This window comes from Rhinoderma darwinii, chromosome 1, assembly GCF_050947455.1.
Source record: "Rhinoderma darwinii isolate aRhiDar2 chromosome 1, aRhiDar2.hap1, whole genome shotgun sequence".
Classification (NCBI taxonomy): Eukaryota; Metazoa; Chordata; class Amphibia; order Anura; family Rhinodermatidae; genus Rhinoderma; species Rhinoderma darwinii.
The window spans coordinates 181,565,710-181,586,296 of NC_134687.1; the positions used below are offsets into that span (position 1 = coordinate 181,565,710).

General features: G+C 41.1%; 1 protein-coding gene across 1 annotated transcript; it reads right to left on the reverse strand.

The window, feature by feature from the left end:
• Nucleotides 1-1,816: 1,816 nt before the first annotated feature.
• LOC142757645 (alcohol dehydrogenase 1-like) lies at nucleotides 1,817-20,363 on the reverse strand. The gene is made up of 9 exons (XM_075860634.1): nucleotides 20,289-20,363; nucleotides 18,787-18,888; nucleotides 17,309-17,450; nucleotides 14,741-14,828; nucleotides 13,743-13,962; nucleotides 10,075-10,335; nucleotides 7,616-7,751; nucleotides 6,907-7,045; nucleotides 1,817-1,960 (listed from the first exon to the last, which is right to left on the reverse strand). Exons 1-9 carry the CDS (start codon nucleotides 20,304-20,306, stop codon nucleotides 1,936-1,938), a joined length of 1,131 nt encoding a protein of 376 aa, XP_075716749.1. The 5' UTR covers nucleotides 20,307-20,363; the 3' UTR covers nucleotides 1,817-1,935.
• Nucleotides 20,364-20,587: the final 224 nt, after the last annotated feature.

Below are 20,587 nucleotides of genomic sequence, written 5' to 3' on the forward strand. Positions count from 1 at the left end.
TACAGTAACGTTTTTATTTTTAAAAAACAAGCATTTTTGGCCAAGTTATGACCAAGTTATGACCATTTTTGTATTTAAGCTACATCGACTTACCTGCAAACGCCGATGCTGCTGCAGAATCAACTGTAGCCTCTGGTGCCGATGTGTCCTCGCTCGTCCGACACGATGCAGGACCTGTGAGTGACGACACAGCGTGATCTCTCGAGAACACGGCTGTGTCTGCACTGCCAGAAGCTGGGCGTTCTGAAGAGAAGTGGATGATACTTCTCGTCAGAACGCCCAGCTAGTAAAAGTAGTAAAAACGCCCCGATGTACGCACATAATACACGCCCACTTGGACTTTTACTTTAAACACGCCCACTTGGACTTTTGCAAGCCTCATTTGCATAAATACTAAAATGGTCATAACTTGGCCAAAAATGCTCGTTTTTTTAAAAAAAAAACGTTACTGTAATCTACATTGCAGCGCCGATCTGCTGCAATAGCAGATAGGGGTTGCAAAATCTGGTGACAGAGCCTCTTTAACACCTTAGTTGCCATGGGCAAAAGTGATCGCGGCATCTAAGTGGTTAGAAACTATGACGTTGCATCAGCCCTCCCGTGATGCGGTTGCGGGGTGCCGATGGTTGGCATGGCAGCTTGTGGGCCTGATGCACTTTTATGAACCCTGCTTCATAAGAAACTGTCAGTATAACGATATACTGAAATACATCAGTATTGCAGTATACTAATATCAAATTAATAGATTAAAAAATATACTGCAGCATTCCTTTTCATTATTGAATGCTCTTGTAACACGTCTGCTGCTATGCGGGCAAGTGGAAATAAAGCTGCCTTGTAAAAGGACCTGCCTATATACTAGTTACAACATGTAGAAAGACAAAAAACAGTGGTGAAGTACTATAGAACAGGCTTTATTACATGTATTGTACACGTTATGAGATATACAACCACATCACTGTTCCAAATAGCAGAATAATTCATAGTTAAATACAAATCTGCATTTATTTCAGCTGCATTGGATTAGACTCTATTCTGGAATTGCATTAAAGAGGCTCTGTCACCAGATTTTGCAACCCCTATCTGCTATTGCAGCAGATCGGCGCTGCAATGTAGATTACAGTAACGTTTTTATTTTTAAAAAACGAGCATTTTTGGCCAAGTTATGACCATTTTTGTAATTATGCAAATGAGGCTTGCAAAAGTCCAAGTGGGTGTGTTTAAAAGTAAAAGTCCAAGTGGGTGTGTATTATGTGCGTACATCGGGGCGTTTTTAATACTTTTACTAGCTGGGCGCTGTGAAGAGAAGTAACATCCTCTTCTCTTCAGAACGCCCAGCTTGTGACAGTGCAGATCTGTGACGTCACTCACAGGTCCTGCATCGTGACGGCCACATCGGCAGCAGAGGCTACAGTTGATTCTGCAGCAGCATCAGCGTTTGCAGGTAAGATCGACTTACCTGCAAACGCTGATGCTGCTGCAGAATCAACTGTAGCCTCTGGTGCCGATGTGGCCGTCACGATGCAGGACCTGTGAGTGACGTCACAGATCTGCACTGTCACAAGCTGGGCGTTCTGAAGAGAAGAGGATGTTACTTCTCTTCACAGCGCCCAGCTAGTAAAAGTATTAAAAACGCCCCGATGTACGCACATAATACACACCCACTTGGACTTTTACTTTTAAACACACCCACTTGGACTTTTGCAAGCCTCATTTGCATAATTACAAAAATGGTCATAACTTGGCCAAAAATGCTCGTTTTTTAAAAATAAAAACGTTACTGTAATCTACATTGCAGCGCCGATCTGCTGCAATAGCAGATAGGGGTTGCAAAATCTGGTGACAGAGCCTCTTTAAATACAAATGTATCTATTCCAGGAACATACTCAAAAGAATGGTGCAAAAACAGCAGATGTGGGAGCTTCAACAGCAATGTCAAAGTGTCAAAATTGTCCTAATGCTGCAGAGAAAATAAAAAACATTATCTTAAAATACGCATGTAAACAAAGATGATAAATATAACATACTACACTGTGCGCACAATTATTAGGCAATTGATTATTTTGACCTTATCATCAGTTTTATGCATATTTTCCAACTCCAAGCTGTATAACTTTGACTTTTTATTGGATGAAGCATATCAGGTGATGTGTAATTGTGTAATGAGGGAGGGTGAGGCCTGAGGAGATCAAGACCCTATATCAGGGTGTGCAGAATTATTAGGCAGCTTGTTTTCCTGTGGCAAAATTGGCCAAAAAAGAGATTTAACTGACTCTGAAAAGTCGAAAATTGCTAAGAGGGATGCAGCACTCTTGAAATGCTAAGATATTGGGGTGTGATCACAGAGCCAACAAACGTTTTGTTGCAAATAGTCAACAGGGTCAGAAGAAAATGTGTTAAGAAAAAAAACAAAATGCAAATTAACTGCCACACATTTGGGAAGAATCAAACGTCAAGCGACCAGGAACCCATTATCCTCCAGTGCTGTCATATTCCAGAACTGCAACCTCCCTGGAGTACCCAGAAGTACAAGGAGTTCAGTGCTCAGAGACATGGCCAAGGTAAGGAAACCTGAAACCCGACCACCACTGAACAAGACACAAGCTGAAACGTCAAGACTTGGCCAAGAAATATCTGAAGACAGATTTTTCAAAGGTTTTATGGACTGATGAGATGAGAGTGACTCTTGACAGACCAGATGGATGGGCCCATGGCTGGATCAGTAACGGGCACAGCGCTCCACTTCGACTCAGACGCCAGCAAGGTGGAGGTGGGGTACTGCTATGGGCTGGTATTATTAAAGATGAGCTAGTTGGACCTTTTCGTGTTGAAGATGGACTAAAAATCAACTCCCAAACCTAAAGACACTTCATCAAGCAGTGGTAGAAGAAAAAGTCTGCATCTTTCAGGAAAACCATGATTTTTATGCAGGACAATGCTCCATCGAAGTACTCCACTGCATGGCTAGCCATTAAAGACCTTAAAATGAAAGAATAGTAACACGACCCTCTTCTTCACCTGACCTAAACCCTATTGAGAACGTGTGAGCCATTCTTAACCTGTTAGTGACCGGCCCATAGTGTTTTTACGTCGGTCACTAACGGGCCTTATTCCGATGCAATAGACTTTTTACGTCGCTGCATCGGAATAAGTAAACAGAGCAGGGAGCTGTCAAATCTCCCTGCTCTCAGCTGCCAGAGGTAGCTGAGGGTTGGGGGCGCCCCTGCTCTGCCGGGTGAGATCAATATTAGTATCGATCTCACCCGTTTAACTCTTCAGATGCGGTGCTCAATAGCGTGCACCGCATCTGAGTGGTTTTGGAGAGAGGGAGGGAGCTCCCTCTCATCTCACTGACACCCCGCGATAAAATCGCCGAGTGTCTGTGTCTCCGATGGCAGCCGGGGGCCTAATAAAGGCCCCCAGGTCTGCCTGTCGTGAATGCCTGCTAGATCATGCCGGGGGCATGACCTAACAGATGCCTGTCCGTTTTACATGGACAGGCATAATACACTGCAATACAGAAGTATTGCAGTGTATTATAAATGCGATCGAATAATCGCATAGTGAAGTCCCCTAGTGGGACTAGTAAGAAAGTTTAAAAAAAAGTTTCATAAAAAGTGAAAAAAAATAAAAATGAAAAACCCACTTTTCCCCCCTACAAACTGCTTTATTATTAACAAACAAAATAAAGAAGTTACACATATTTGGTATCGCCGCGTCCATAACGACCCCAACTATAAAGTTATTACATCATTTAACCCGCACGGTGAACGTCGTAAAAAATAAAATAAAAATGCCCTCTGGACTGTGAGGAGAAGGAGAGAGCGAGCGACGGCAGACACGGCCGTCACACTACACACCGACACCACATAGTTAAAACTTGCGCATGCGCAATGTAACATACACGGCTGCTGAAGACGCAGCCATATCATTTAACAGAGCATGCGTGGTAGTGTGTCAACCACGAAGGCTCTAAGCAGATGGGAAAACACGTGGTACAGTTACATAATTTATGACGTAACCGTACAATGTGGAAACCGGAAACCGGAAGTTAGGCGCGAATGGACGGGTATGCACAGGAAGTGCAAATTTTACATTGACAAGCGGTCACGTGACGGAAGAGGGGATATGATGATACATTCAGCTAATCAAACGTAAGTACATTACAAAGTTATATGTTTTTCATTGTTTAGTTTAATTAAAAGTAATTTTTTGCTTCCGGAAAACCCCTTTAAGAAACTGACGGACTCCAGGAATGGAAGGAACATGACTGTCATTGAAAAGAAGGGTGGCTATATTGGTCACTGATTTTTTTGGAAATGTTTGTTTATTATTCTCACTTTAACAGATGAAAATAAACAAGTGAGATGGGAACATTTTCCTCTTTCATTTAGTTACATAATTCTGCACACTAAGGCTATGTTCACACGGAGTATTTTGGGGGAGGAATATCTGCCTCAAAGCTCCAAACGGAATTTTGAGGCAGATATTCCTCCCCCAAAATACTCCGTGTGAATAGCAATTATCGCGCCGTTTTTCGCCCGCGGCCATTGAGCGCCGCGGGCAGAAAACACGCTTTCTCCTGCATCCCATTGAAGTCAATGGGAGGTCGGAGGCGGAAGCGCCCGAAGATAGGGCATGTCGCTTCTTTTTCCCGCGAGGCAGTTTTACTGCTCGCGGGAAAAAGACGCCGACGCCTCCCATTGAAATCAATGGCATGCGTTCTCGGGCCGTTTCTGCCGAGTTTTGCGACGCGGTTTCCGCGTCAAAAAACTCGGCAAAAGACCCCGTGTGAACATAGCCTAATAGTTGCCCAATAATTATGCACACATAGATATTCTCCGAAGAAAGCCAAAACCTCACTTTTACTTTCTTAAATATTCAGGTTTGAGGTTTATTAACATTTTGGATTGACAGACAGCATTGTAGTTGTTCAATAATAAAATTAATCCTCAAAAATACAACTTGCCTAATAATTGTGCACACAGTATATAAATGATGCTAGTTAAAGAGGCTCTGTCACCAGATTTTGCAACCCCTATCTGCTATTGCAGCAGATAGGCGCTGCAATGTAGATTACAGTAACGTTTTTATTTTTTAAAAACGAGCATTTTTGGCCAAGTTATGACCATTTTTGTAGTTATGCAAATGAGGCTTGCAAAAGTCCAAGTGGGTGTGTTTAAAAGTAAAAGTCCAAGTGGGCGTGTATTATGTGCGTACATCGGGGCGTTTTTAATACTTTTACTAGCTGGGCGTTCTGATGAGAAGTATCATCCACTTCTCTTCAGAACGCCCAGCTTCTGGCAGTGCAGATCTGTGACGTCACTCACAGGTCCTGCATCGTGTCGGACACATCGGCACCAGAGGCTACAGTTGATTCTGCAGCAGCATCAGCGTTTGCAGGTAAGTAGCTACATCGACTTACCTGCTAACGCCGATGCTGCTGCAGAATCATCTGTAGCCTCTGGTGCCGATGTGTCCGACACGATGCAGGACCTGTGAGTGACGTCACAGATCTGCACTGCCAGAAGCTGGGCGTTCTGAAGAGAAGTGGATGATACTTCTCATCAGAACGCCCAGCTAGTAAAAGTATTAAAAACGCCCCGATGTACGCACATAATACACGCCCACTTGGACTTTTACTTTTAAACACACCCACTTGGACTTTTGCAAGCCTCATTTGCACAACTACAAAAATTGTCATATCTTGGCCAAAAATGCTCGTTTTTTAAAAATAAAAACGTTACTGTAATCTACATTGCAGCGCCTATCTGCTGCAATAGCAGATAGGGGTTGCAAAATCCGGTGACAGAGCCTCCTTAAAGGCACCAATGATGACAATGAATAATATAGTAAAGAACATCTGAAGTAGTAGAGGAGTGCAAGTTTATCAGGAGTTGTTTAGAATGATGGTATACCTGTTCTTTGATGCCGAAAATAAGTCATATGCTGTCCACTTTAGACTATACACATAATAGATTATAGAGTATGAGCCTTTTTTTTCTTTTTACTTTAGTGCCTCCAAACGACGTAGTCTGTTGCCAAGATAGACCCATTCAACCTAGCCAAAACAAGTCAGCAGGTGCTCATGCAGTCCCAGAGTTCCACTACACTAAATTCCTAGTTGGGGTGCTGCACGAAAACCTGCCGCCAAATTAAGCAACTGGTTCAGCCGATTGGCCACACGGCGTTACATTCATAGATCTTTGTTGTGTAAACCATGTGATCCTGGTCAACTAATCAGTTAAACAGGGTGCTTGCATAGATAACATGGTTCTAAAGATCTACTTGACTTCAAAAGAATGTGTTAGCCAGTGCAAATCATTTTTTTCCCTCTATATTCTTAGTGACTAAGGTCCGGAGGATGCTGAATGTCCCTGTGATAACGTTTTGTCATGTGACTGCTGCAGCGGTCACATCTGATGAAACGTCATCTCAGGATGCCAGCTATACAGAGACCAGCCGGGGGACCAGGGATGCTTGGCTACGGGAGCGCCGGGGAGATCAGAATAGTTTTTTGGTTTTTTCTTACTTTTAGCTGTTTTCCACAGTGAAAAATCTACAAAAAAATGTGCACTAAAACTAGCATGATTTGGCACAGATTTACTGGGGAATTTCCATGCAAATTTTGGGTCGAATTTACTGCAAAATTTTCAGTAAATCCAACCAGTGTGGAAATCACATACCCTATGGAGGCAAATACTAAAAGATAATGATGCTATATTGGATATTCAGAAAACATAACATGAAGTCCTGTCTCTGCTCTTCGAGAGCATATACTGTATATTAATCTAACTAAACATGTAAAAAATGAAAATTAACCTTGGTGATTGTCGTCCTACTGCTTTATAATAAATAAAAAATAACATTTAACTGGACAAGACATATTGCAGAAATAATACATACCTTTCACCAGCCCGCATGAGATCAAATCCTTCATTGATCTTTTCCAGTGAAAGGTTATGGGACACTAGTTTGTCTAAATCAAACTTTTTCGCATTGTAATCTGAAACCAACTGTGGAACAAATTGTTTACTTTTCACACCTAAAAAACAAATGACCCATGTTTTAGTTGAGGAATCATAGATTATATGTGTCAAGTTATTGTGCGGCTCTGTTAGATAATGACCCCTATATACTAAATTGAAATAATATCGATAATAAAATATTTTTTAACCTCTTCAAGACTAAGACAATTTTTGGGCTTTAGGACCTGTCAAAATGTTGAGATTGTTTATCTCGGCATTCTGGAACTAATATCTTATGTTTCCCACAGCAATGTGGGAAAAATTCATGCAATTACACATTACCTCCAAATATTGAGCTTTTCAGTGTGCGTCCAGTCACCAATATCATTGGATCAAATGTAATGGCTTTTAATAAACTCAAAATTTCTTTACTGTCAAAAATACTGCAGTGCGAGAGTGGCCTAAGTGTCAATGATAAAATTTAAACTTATGATATATTCTAAGGGTCAATATTTTCTTTATTTCTTTTTGTCCTTTTATTTGTGCACTATGACTATACGAGACGAGACTTCCAAACATTTTCAGGATGTTTGTATAGTTTGTCACAGAACAGCAATGTGGGAAACAATCATGCAAATACACAATACCTCCAAATACTGAGCTTTTCAGTGTGCGTCCAGTCACCATTATCATTGGATCAAATGTAATGGTTTTTGATAAACCCGAAATTCCAATAAGTACTGTTGTCCCATAAGCAATGTGACTTGAATATATGGCGGAAGTCTGTAGGACAGAAACATAGTACTGAAAGACTTTTTTTTTCCTATGTAATGTAAAACAATAGTATATCTGAAATCATGATCATCAAACCTTGCTTTCAGACATTTAGTTAATAAGCGAATGATGCAAATTCAGCAGTGCATTAATTAGGCTCTATTCACATTAGCGTTAATGGTTTCTGCCGGGGTTTACAGCATTTTTAACAGCAAGAATTGTGCATACTGCATCGTTATTCTTGCCATAAAAAATACCAGGCCCTTATCAAGTCAATGGGGTCGATCAGGATTAATTGTTATAACTTAAAACAGGGGTGGGGAACGTTTGGTCTAGCCCGAACTCAATCAGACCGTGCGTCATTCGCTACTTGACTCCGTCCGCCCTACTCATCACCTTTAGGAGCAGGAGGAGGGCGGACGGAGCCAAGTATGGTGGCGGCCTGAGTGAGGTAGGTGCGTGCCGACTCAGGTCAGGTGACTGGACTGGACCACTCCCAGGCCGGCACAGTCCAGTCACCTGACCTGAGTCACCTGACCTCACGACAGTGACGTGAGGTCACGTGACTGGACTGGTCTACTTCCATCATAGCACGCACCGACATCACTCTGACTGCCGCTGCCAATGTGTCATTCCCTGCTTGGCTCCGTCCGCCCTACTCACATTTAGGAGTAGGATGGCGGTCTAAGAGTGGCCAGTGCTTGCCAGCCCGGTTGTATACCAGTCCAGTCACCTGATGTGAGGTCAGGTGACTCAGGTCAGGTGACTGGACTGGTCCACTCCTGGGCAGGCACGCACTGACCTCCTCACTTAGACCGCCGCATCCTCATTCACTAGTAGGGAATGACAGTGCTTGCCAAAATGTAGAAATTTAGCTGTAGTGTAGACATAGGACCTGTCCTAAACGCATGAAGTGAGGTCGGGTGACTTGAAGGGGTTTTCCCATCAAGAACATTTATGATATATCCACAGGAAATGTCACAAATGTCAGATAGGTGCAGGTCCCAGATCTATCTCTAGAACAGGGCCCCCTAAACCACGTTCTACCTCTTTGTGTTGTGGCTGAAGCTTGTGATTTCCGACCATGAATAAGAAAACAGCGTATCTTGCTAAGCTACGCTGTTTCCGTAAGTCCCATAGAACTGCAATGGTAGTTCCTGCACAGCGTTACTCGCATGCTACATTGCTTCCGTTACTGCCATTCACTACTATGGGACTTACTGAAACAGCGTAGCTCGCTGAGCTACGCTGTTTTCTTCTTCATGGTCGGAAATCAGCCGGAACACAGAGAGGTAGAATGGGGTTTAGGAGGCCCCGTTCCAGAGATAGCTGCGGGTCCCAGCGGTGGGACCCGCATCTATTGGACATCTTTGACATATCCAGTGGATATGTCATAAATGTCCCTGATGGGAAAACCCCTTTAAGTAAGTAAGTCGGAACAACTTACTGCTGCGAGCAGTTCTTTTCAGAACTTACCATTGGAAAGAGTCGACTGCGCCCCAGAATGACCGACACAGTAGCAACATCATCAATACGGGCTAACATCACACGCCTCACCAAAGAGAAGCAGGTCCATCACATTAGGGGTGAGGTAATTAAATGTTTGACCAAATATAGCAGGCCCATTTTTAAGTTGATAATTTTGTATGGCCCGCGAATGATGTTATAAATATACAAATGGCTCTTGGCAGAAAAAGGTTCCCCACCCCTGCCTTAAAACATACAAACGTAAAGCCATTATGGCTGAGTTATAAATGGAAAACATGATACTAGTAAGAAGAGAGCCTTATTGTTACAATTGTATTATTTTCTAAAAATTTTGAACATTCCCTGACCTAGGAGTATTAAAGGGAACCTGTCTGCAGTTTTGAGGGCGCACAAATGCTGTAACTATACCTGTGTTGTCAGTCAAGCAAGTTGCATGACCGCAAAATCTTTGTTTTGATGTCCCATGTGCCACGATCGCAAGTGCCACTCTCTGCCCTGAGTGACAGCTCTAGCGGTCTCATGGTTAGACACTACAGTCGTCACTCAGAGCAGAAGGGAGGGGCTGGCTACATTCAGTGAATAGAGCCTGGAAAATAAAGAGGCTGCCTCCGTGGCACTTGCAATCTCGGCACTGGGGACTTTAAAACAAAGATTTCTCAATCATGCAACTTAAATTACCAACAACACAGGTATTGTTACGCTGCACTCCCCAACCTGTATATATAGCGCTGCCAGCAGTTTTAAGGGCTCAAAACTGCTCATAGGTTCCGTTTCAGTCAAATTTACTCTTAAATTGTCTACTATCTATTTAAAGATATAACTATCTACAGTGGCATTTACTTACCATAGTTTCAATATTGCCAATACATTCAAATACGTAGTCTACTCCACCACCAGTTTGTTCAAGCAGCAGCTGTGCAATGGGTTTCTCACAGTCTTGTGGGGCAATACATTCAGTTGCGCCAAGTTCTTTAGCTTTTTCAAATTTTTCTTTCTTGACATCTATTCCAATGATACGGGAAGCTCCTGCTATCTTACAGCCAATAACAACTGCAAGTCCAACTCCACCTAATCCGAACACAGCACATGAGGATCCTGGTTTTACCTGAAAATACAGGTCATTGCAAATTTTTTAAGGCTCACTAGGTCGCTGCCAAAAAGTGTCTGCCAACTGCTTATTCCCCTCTCATCATTAAAATAAACAGACACGTTCAAACACAAAGAGCATTTGGCACACAGCTATCTTATGTGTATGGTCAGCTTAACTTCTGTAAACTTTGAACTGCTGAACGTCTGTGTAGAAAATCACATTTGTCAGCAGATTCCACCATTACAAATTCATTCAAAACTTACAACTCTGCCCTTCACCTTGCGAAAAAAAGTCTACTTCACCTCTCTCATCTCCACACTATCTAATATTCCAAAACGACTGAGACTTTTCACTCCCTCCTTAGTCCTAAAGTGCAGGCGCCGATCACAGATCTCAGTGCTGAAGACCTGGCCACTTATTTTAACCCCTTAATGACCAGGCCATTTTGCACGTTAATGACCAAGGATTATTTTTTGTTTTTTCTCGGTCGCATTCCAAGAGTCGTAACTTTTTTTTATTCCGTCGACATTGTCGTATAAGGGCTTGTTTTTTGCGGGACGAGTTGTGTTTTGTAATTGTACCATTTTTAGATGCTTATAATATATTGATTAACTTTTATTAACTTTATTTTAGGAGAGAATTGAAAATAAGCCGCTATTCCAGCATTAATTTTCACGTTATAAATTTACGCCGTTAACTATGCAGCGTAAATAACAGGTTAACTTTATTCTATGGGTCGGCACGATTACGGGGATACCAAATATGTAAAGGTTTTATGTTTTCCTACGTTTGCACAATAAAAAGCCTTTTAGAAAAAAATTACTTGTTTTTGCATCGCCGCGTTCCAAGAGACGTAATTTTTTTATTTTTACGTCAATGTGGCCATACGTGGGCTTGATTTTTGCGGGCCAATGTGTCGTTTTCATTAGTACTATTTTGGGGTACATAGGACTTATAGATTAATTTTTATTTAATTTTTTTATGGGGGGAATGGGAGAAAAGAGAGAATTTTTTTTGGACGCCGTTAATCCGGTGGTTTAATTAATGTGTTCATTTTATTGTTCAGGTTGTTACGATCGCGGGGATACCATATTATGTGTATGTGATATTTGTTTTGACACTTTTACTAAATAAAACCACTTTTTGGGTTTTATTTGATTTTCACTGTAATTTTTTTATTTATTTTTTTCACAAACTTTATTTAACTGCTTTACATTTTGCTAACAGGCATTTGCTGAATACAGACCTGGGGGTCTTTGTTAGGCCCCCGGCTGCCATGGAAACCCGACGGCGACCCGCAATTTCTTAGCGGGGGCGCCGATGGGGTGACAGAGGGAGCTCCCTCCCTCTGTCAAACACATTAGATGTCACTGTCACTATTGACAGCGGAATTTAATGGGTTAAACTGCCGGAATCGGAGCGCGCTTCGATTCCGGCAGTTGCAGCAGGAGCCAGGCTGTGTATAACAACCGTGATCCTGCCGCTGATCGCGTGGGTACAGTGTCAGTACCCGCGCCATCACAGGACGGCTATATCCGTCCTCCTGCGAGAACTAGCAGCTGCAGAGGACGGATATATCCGTCCTTCGGCGTTAAGAGGTTAAAGTAAATATTGACAACATCCGGCATGATATTATCTCCCAGTCCCCTAGTAACATTGATCCCCTTCCCTGTCAATCAGCAGCCATTGGGTGGGGTTAGCCACAGTTCATGAATACGAAATGCATTAGAAAAAGTGATTTTTATAAAAACTACTGGCAAATAAACCTGGCAAAAGATTCCCTTTAACCTCTCTCTTTCTTTTAGGGTCTTTCCATCCTCTTTTAAACATGCCATTCTAAACCCATTACTGAAAAAAATCTCTTGACCAATCCTGCGCTGCTAAGTATTGACCTGTCTCTAATGTCCCCTTCCTGGAACGCTTGGTCTATGCTGATGATATCCAATTACTGTATATTCCTCTTGCCGTAACATCACACCTGATGTAATACAAAACACCAGTGATTGTCTGTCCGCTGTCTCTAACATCATGTCCTCTCTCTATTTGAAACTGAATATTTCTAGAACTGAGCTCCTTGTGTTCCCCACCATCTACTAACCTCCCTAAACCTGATGTCTCCATCTCAGTGTGTGGCACTGCCATAACTCCTAAGCAGCACGCCCGCTGTCTTGGTGTTATTTTTGACTCAGATCTTTCCTTTACTCTTAATATTTGGTCACTCGCACGCTGTCACCTTTGCCTCAAATACATCTCTAGAATCCGCGCTTTTACTGCGGAAACAGCCAAAACTCTCATTGTTGCTCTGATTCACTCTCGTCTTGACTACTGTAACTCCTTATGAATCTGTCTTCCCCTCACTAAACTCTCCCCTCTTCAATCTATCCTGAATGCAGCAGCCAGGCTCATTTTTCTGACCAACCGCTACACCAACACATCTGCCCTGTGCCAATCACTGCACTGGTTTCCATTCACTTTAGAATACAATTTAAACTTATTACTCTCACCCACAAAGCTCTCCACAGTGCTTCACCTCCTTACATCTCCTCCCTCATCTCTGTCTACCACCATACCCGTGCTCTACGTTCTGCCAACGATCTAAGACTAACATCCTCTATAAGCCAAACCTCCCACTCCCGTCTCCAAGACTTTTTGTGCTGCACCAGTCCTCTGGAATGCGCTACTCCGGACAATCCGATTAATTCCCAACATTTACAATTTTAAGCGTGCCCTGAAAACACATATTTTTAGACAGAACTCTCTCCATTCATTTACCCCTCCCCATCAGAACCTCATCCCTTCATTTCACAGTATCCCCTACACTCCTTGCAATCTAATGTACTTTATGTCTGTGCATACACAGATACTGGCTTGGTGACTTCAGCTTTAGGCCACTTTCACACACACCAGTATTTTGATATGTATTTTGCATTCGTTTTTGTAAGCCAAAATCAGAAGTGGTTCCAAAACTTGGAATAGGTGAAAATTATTCCATTACACATTTGTCTGTGTCAGTTCCACTCCTGGTTTTGACTTACAAATACTGATTCAAACTACTGACCAAAATACTGCTGTGTGAAAGAGACCTTATGTATATTATACAATTTTTTTGCTGGACCTTTGCACAAAACAAGTACTATTTCCTCAGATTGTAAGCTCTTGTGAGCAGGGTCCCCAATCCTTTTCTTTTAATTATTAGTTTGTTTTTTCACTTTGTAATGTCTGAATTTATCTGTATTGAATTGTAAAGTGCTGCGGAATATGTTGGCGCTATATAAATATAGCATAATAATATTATTATTATGTTCAATAGAACTAGCAGATTAGTCAGAGCCGTAGCATCTATAAACTGAGTCATTGTATTTAAACAAGCAATCCAGAATTTTTCACCTTTCCATTCCAACAGATATATCTTTAATATGTACCTCAGCAGTATTTACAGCAGATCCATATCCTGTAGTGAAGCTGCATCCTATAAGGCAGACACTACCTAGAGGTGTCTCGTCAGCAATTTTTACACAATTAAGTTGATTTACGACGGTGTATTCAGTAAAGGTGCTGGTGTTCATGAACTGGTGGATTGGCTTCCCTTTGCAAGTAAATCTTGTTGTTCCATCAAACATCATACCTATAGGTTTTCCAATGCTGGTAGGAGACAGAGAAACATGAGGATGGGTATTAATAATATCATAAGAACTTTTCTGCCTGATTCTAATAACTGTTCACCAATGCCAACAATAATTTGTAGCAGAAATCATTGTGTTATGAAGGCTTAAATAAATGATATCGATAAACCAATCTGTATTGTGGAAGGAGCATTACTTAGTAATTCCAACATACCAATAGAAGAGATTGGTATGTACACACCAACAGCCATTCTTTTAATGCATCTAAAACAATGAAGCAACTATTCTTCATTAAAAATATCCTATTGTTTTGTGTCTTCAACTCCTATGCAGACCTGTCTGTCTCCATGGTTATAGACTACAAACAAACTAGCCCGATCCTGCAGTTATACTCCATGACCAGATGGAGGAATGTATGACTGACGGACTAGACTACACAGGACATAGTCTCAATTTAGGGGCTCCTCGCTAGTAGTTTCAAAGACCAATTACAGAAAACAATCACTTTTATATTTCCATCTTAAAATGTCACTGTTTTCACTGCTACAGATGAATAAATCTATTCAAATAGCAATCAAATTCCATAAATAGCAAATGCAACATTGGCACATGGAGTTTATTATTTTTTCACTGATAGTAAAGTTATCACAATGCTACCTCTCAAATATTATACATTTAGTTTCAGGAATGTCTTGAATATTTCACATGCTACTATCTGTACGCTTATCATAACATAACATGGTAATATGAATCATGTTTAAAAAAAACATTGTTTAGTTGAATTTATATACACTTACTTTGTTGCAAAACAGAAATTGCCTCTTGGGTGCTTGCAGGAGGGACATTGGTCACATTGCCCAACAAAAAGTGGGATAACCTTATCACCTGAAGAATAAAGTATGATATTAAAGGTCAGAGTACCATGGGCAGCCATACATTATGTTCAGCTGCAAGCTGCTAAGATAAAAATAAAAGGATCCGGAGCACCACCGTTCCCAATTACGACTGTGCTCCATAGACATGAGCTCCACCTTATCGCGGGCAGACAGCAGACAAGAGATCCAATCCTCTAGTCTGAAGTTCCAAATGCCACTCTTTATAGCTCCATTATAGTTTCTCATACCTCAGTGATGACATTTTCTTTTTTCCCAGAAACATCAACCACACGACAGCTCGCCTACGTTTCTTAAAATGTATTATTTGTAATATGTATTCCTGCTCTAAATCAAATAGGGTGCATTTACTAATACTTGGGTACAGCTGAGCCAATATGAGATGCCTCAGGATAAGTTCACATGTAGCGTAAATACTGCCGATTTTCCAGAACGGCTTTTGTTGTGGAAAATCCACAGCGTAGTACAGTAGCAGCAGAGTGGATGAGATTTGAACAAATAAATGAGAAGCGGAAAAAAACGCTCAGAAATTGACCTGTGGTTCGGTTTTTTAATCCTCAGCATGTCAATTGTATTTGCAAAATCGCTGCTTTTTGTTGCAATTTTTGTGGCAGAGAAGCTGTGATTTCAACGCTAAAATCGCAACTCAGAAAAAAATATCTTAAACTTATCCAGAATTCTGTGCTTCTTCGTCCAGCCCGGCCTCCCGGGGTGACGTTTCATCCCATATGACCAATGTAGCCAATCACAGACTTCAGCAGTCACGTGGGATGAAACATTATTCCAGGAGGCCACGCTGCAGGACAGCAGAGAAATGCATCACCATGTCTACGTAAGTATGAAACTTTTTTCTTTTTATGTGCAGTTTTCCTCAGCGGACATTCTTGCTGAAAAACGGCATCACAATTTGGTGCAATTTTTCAGTCAGAATTCCCTGCGGCGCCCAGGGGGATACACTGTGTGCTTTTACGCAGCCTGTCGGCCCTGTGTGAACATACCCTTAAAGTGTAGCTTATGTTGTGTTCCCCTGCAGGGTGCATGCTGATCAAGGAATACAGCCCAGCTTCTGAACTATGCCAAGGTTGTAAGGGTCTTGGTAAATATGGCTTTCAGCCTGAAACCCATTTTAAAGCAATTACTCCAGAAAGTTGGCATCATTGCATTAATAAAAATGCCCACTGTGGTGTCTTCTAGTGTAACGTATACTGAAGAAGAAAACACAAGATTATAATGGTCTTCTTCCTGTTGGCATCACACCATAAGTGCACACCACCAATGAACCACCTTCTCTGGTGATTATTGTTGTTACGATTGACAAAGAAGATTGTTTAATCAGAACAGAATAGATTGGAAGTCATTTATTTTCTCTTTACAAATACATCAAATCAGCTAAAACGATCACTAATGGTTGCTGCATTATATGCTAATAGTAAAGCTGTGCAGTCAGCAGTTTATTACATTGCTGCAATGTGTTTTCATTTAAAATTTACTAAAGTGTTTGACCCTTGGGAAAGTGGACTACTGCCATCTTGCAGTTCTAACTTCTGTGGAAATATGTTAATTTTTCAAACCAGAGAATGCTTTGTTCCTGATGTTTTTGTGGTATACTAACAGGGTCAGCCTTAGGCTGGATGGTGCCATGTGCGGTACCTTCTATTGATGACCCCCTTATGGTGTACAATGTATTGTGTGCAAATAACTATGCCATACAGTGCCCAAGTAGCACTGCAAGACAGTTGTCCATATAACACTTGCAAGCTCCAGGTGCCCAGGTCATCATGGTCAGTGGTGCGCATTCGCTAAGGTCTGGTGAAGCGCCCTGTGCGATCACATAGTTCGCACACCCCTAAGGCTGACCATGCATATTAATCATTCATACTATTAAAATGCAATATAACCATTTTCAATTGGCCATCCACCAAAATTGTATTTCTGAAATTAATAAATATGGTAGTCCGAGATGGGGAATGGCAGGGTGCAACTAGTGCTAAGCAGCTTTTTCTCCCTCAGCAGTAAGCACACTGCCATTACAAATTGAGCTAAACAGCTGACATATGTGAGACAGTCTAGTTGCTATGGATACATTGCCAAAATCTGAATTCATATGAATTATACCTCCCATTGTTTTTAATGGGATATATGCGCCATGGCTAATACGGCACAAATTTAAAAATCTGCATTGGAAAAGTGACTTTCTTCTTGAAGTGTTTTTTTGGAAACCACATCGGGTAGTCACATGCAGATTAGCCCAATTGAATGGGGCTAATCTTCATGCGGATCCGTGGCACATGTAACTGCAAATTCCCTTCAGAAATCCGAGGATCAGCCTTGGATTTCTGCTGCAAACGCTTGGCCAAATCTGTGATGGATAAATCCGTCGCCTGAACATAGCTTTAGTAAACCTGGCAGCTCAAATAAATAAACTCAATGAATTCATATACATTTACAAAGAGGACAACAGACATGTCATACCTGCTTTAAAATCTTTAACATCTTCTCCTACACTTTCCACAATTCCAACACCTTCATGACCAAGAATGACTGGAAACGCAACTTCTTTAAGATTGCCGGTAACCGCATGTTCATCTGAACGGCATATTCCTGTAGTTACAATCTGACAAAAATTCTCCAAATAAGTATAAGAAATCAAACTCTTAAACTGATCTTACCAGTTTTCGACAATACTCTCGTTCTAACTTTATTTTATAGTAATATATATTTTTAAGGGGCGAATACAGAACTTTATTTAAAAATAGTTATTTATTCAATCAAAAATAATTCATAATTCATAATTCCGTCAATGCAAACCATGTGGGAAAATGCGAACACCAAGACTGACCATGGTCGACCTGTCTAGCACTAAATGATATGTTTGTAGAAATGACTACACAGCTCATTATCCATAGAGCACCATACTTTCTGTGAAGCATGGTGGTGCCATTACTATGCTTTTGGCTTCTTCTCTTTAGCTAGGAGTGACGCTTTAGTCAACAAAGCAGAATTAATAGCTACAGCTTTTAGGATATTTTAGTAATAAGCTGCTATGCTCAGTCACAGAGTAGAGGAATATTTACACATAGACATAGATACTCATCCAAGACAACCAAAAACAAGAAGAATAAAGTCTCAGAATGGCCCAGTTAGAGTCCAAACCCTGACTCCAATTCCCTCCATAGTTCTACATGTTTATATGGTCGGATATATTAGTTGTAATGTCAGGATAGGGAGACAGACAGGTGAGCCCTAATCTACCCGCCACTCAGTCCCTGCCTACGTGCACAGCCCGTCCTAGGCGACGGCGTACAACTGGGCGACGGTCCCTACGCTCAATATGTGCACGACAGACAAACAAGACAAGGGTACACGAAAGCAAGGGAAGTGGGCAGTTGCCCACGGCAACATCGTGAGCAACAGAGTAGTGGACGAGCCGAGTCAAACCAGGAGTGTACGTGGTAACAAATGCAGAGCAGGAGAATAGTCAGTCAAGCCAGCGTCAATATAAAGCAGAGGTCAATGGTAACAGCAGGAACAGCAGAGCCAGGAAGCAAGAGAATCACAGGCAAAGGACAAGCAGCAAATGAAGGTATAAGTAGACCAAGGGCGGGAGCTAGAACTGTCTGGCCAGGATGCGATAGGCTCTCCCACTCCTCAGCCTACCAGCCTGAGTGGTAGCAGATCAAGTCACTCTACCAGACCTAGGAACAGATGCAGACTGATTAACCACGGGCGTCGACACAGAAGCTGTGTCAGGCAAATCCTTTACATTAGTATTTACATTTCCGAGCCCAGCAGCCCTGCTCTTGGCTTCTCTATAGGAAAGTTGCTGCTATCTTTGCTTAGTGCTTTTTAAATTAATGAACAGAATTAATGAAGATGGAGAGGAAATATTTAATAATCTTTGTTTACAACTTTTTGTAGGCATAAGGATGTACAAGCAAATAAATACTTACTTTGATTCTTATTTCTTGACTTTTAGGTGGATCAACTTCAATTTCTTCAATAGAAAATGGTTGATTTGCTTCCCATGTCACAGCTGCCTTGCACTTTATTACCTAAAATAAAAGTTGATATAGGGTTAGGTTCACACTATGCAGAATAGACACTTTTACATAGCATTGAATGGAATTTTGAAGTAGTTCAGAAGTGGTTTTTTTAAGATATATTTTTGTTTTCTTCTAATTATTCTGCCCCATCCCTTACATTAAATGCATCTAATGATCATTCTCACAATAAAAATATTAATAAATTACGCTGTACTTACTGCTAACAACTAAGACGTATTAAAACCATTTAAACAATTTGCTCCATAGAACATACCTACCGAGCAGAGTAGTCAAACTTTGGAATTCCTTATCACAAGAGATAGTAAGTGTATATTCACATGGTTTATCTTCGGTCGCTTTTTGAGCCGTAAACTGATGGAAAATCGGAAGCAGAACGCCTCCAAACATTTGCCCATTGATTTCAATGGGAAAAACGTTGTTGTCCTCCGAACGGGGCGTTTTTTTTACGCGGGTGTTTTGAAAAACGGCCGCGTTAGAAAATGCCCGCTGAAAAGAAGTGCATGTCACTTCTTGAGCCGTTTTTGGAGTAGTTTTTCATTGACTCTATAGAAAAACAGCTCCAAAAACAGCTGTAAAAAAAGGCAGCGAGAAAAGCTAGTTAATTGAAAAACGGCTGAAAATCATGAGCTGTTTTCCCTTGAAACAGCTCCGTAGTTTCAGACTTTTTTGCTAAGCGTGTGAACATACCCTAATGGGTAAACAATGACAGAATATAAGAAAGGTCTAGCATTTATCTCAATGCTAATTGTATTTAGAGGTTTTAATAAGCAGGAAGAATGATGTTTCCAGGGGAATTATCTAAATTACTTTGTTGGGTTGGAAAGGGTTTTTGGCTGCAGTTGTCCAGGGAGTTTTGTCTTGACTTCCTCGGGATAAAATAGCTAGGTCTTGAAAGGGTGAATGGACATGTATCATCCTTTTTTAAAAACATATATAACCTGTTTCAAAAATATCAATTTTATAAACGTGGTAAGAAGATGAATAGCCAATACATTGAGCCCACTAAAAGAAATCATTCTGAAGGCCCACTCTCCACCTAAACAAGACAAGTGCACATGTAAACTCTTGATTTATCATGGGCCATATCACAAATCTATATCTATCAAAAATAGGATTTCACATGGTTCATGTTTTGGCTAGGCCATTGGGATGGGGATTCTTTGTGCTCTGGAATTTGTTTTTTAGTTAAAAGTGAGTTTGCATCCGGCATTAGTAGCGCCAAGGTTGTAATCAATAAATACAACTATAATTATGAATAGGTCACTGAAAAAAAAATGGAGTGAAGAAAGACTTGAAGGTCTGGTTGTGAATGAAAAATGCAGGTATATAATAACAGCAGTAATAAACATTAGTGTACTACGAAAACAATTAAAAATCTATGCACTAACCTTGCCTGCTGTCTCCATCTCTGTTCCCGTGCTGTCAGTGAGTTAACGAAAAAAGTTTACTGATCAGATGATTGGGTAATATAAGTCTTGTGCCAAATGATTCTGCCTTATATAAGCATGTATATACACGCCTAAAGTTAATGATTCTACATTGTAAAACAAACTTCATATCTGCCCTTGCAGGGAAGAAGAAACCTTTGGTCACATTTTTACAACCTTCTCACATTTCACTGCGATTAGATGAACAAATGTTCCCTGCATCTTAATATGAAGATCTGCAGTATAAGATAAAAAAAAGC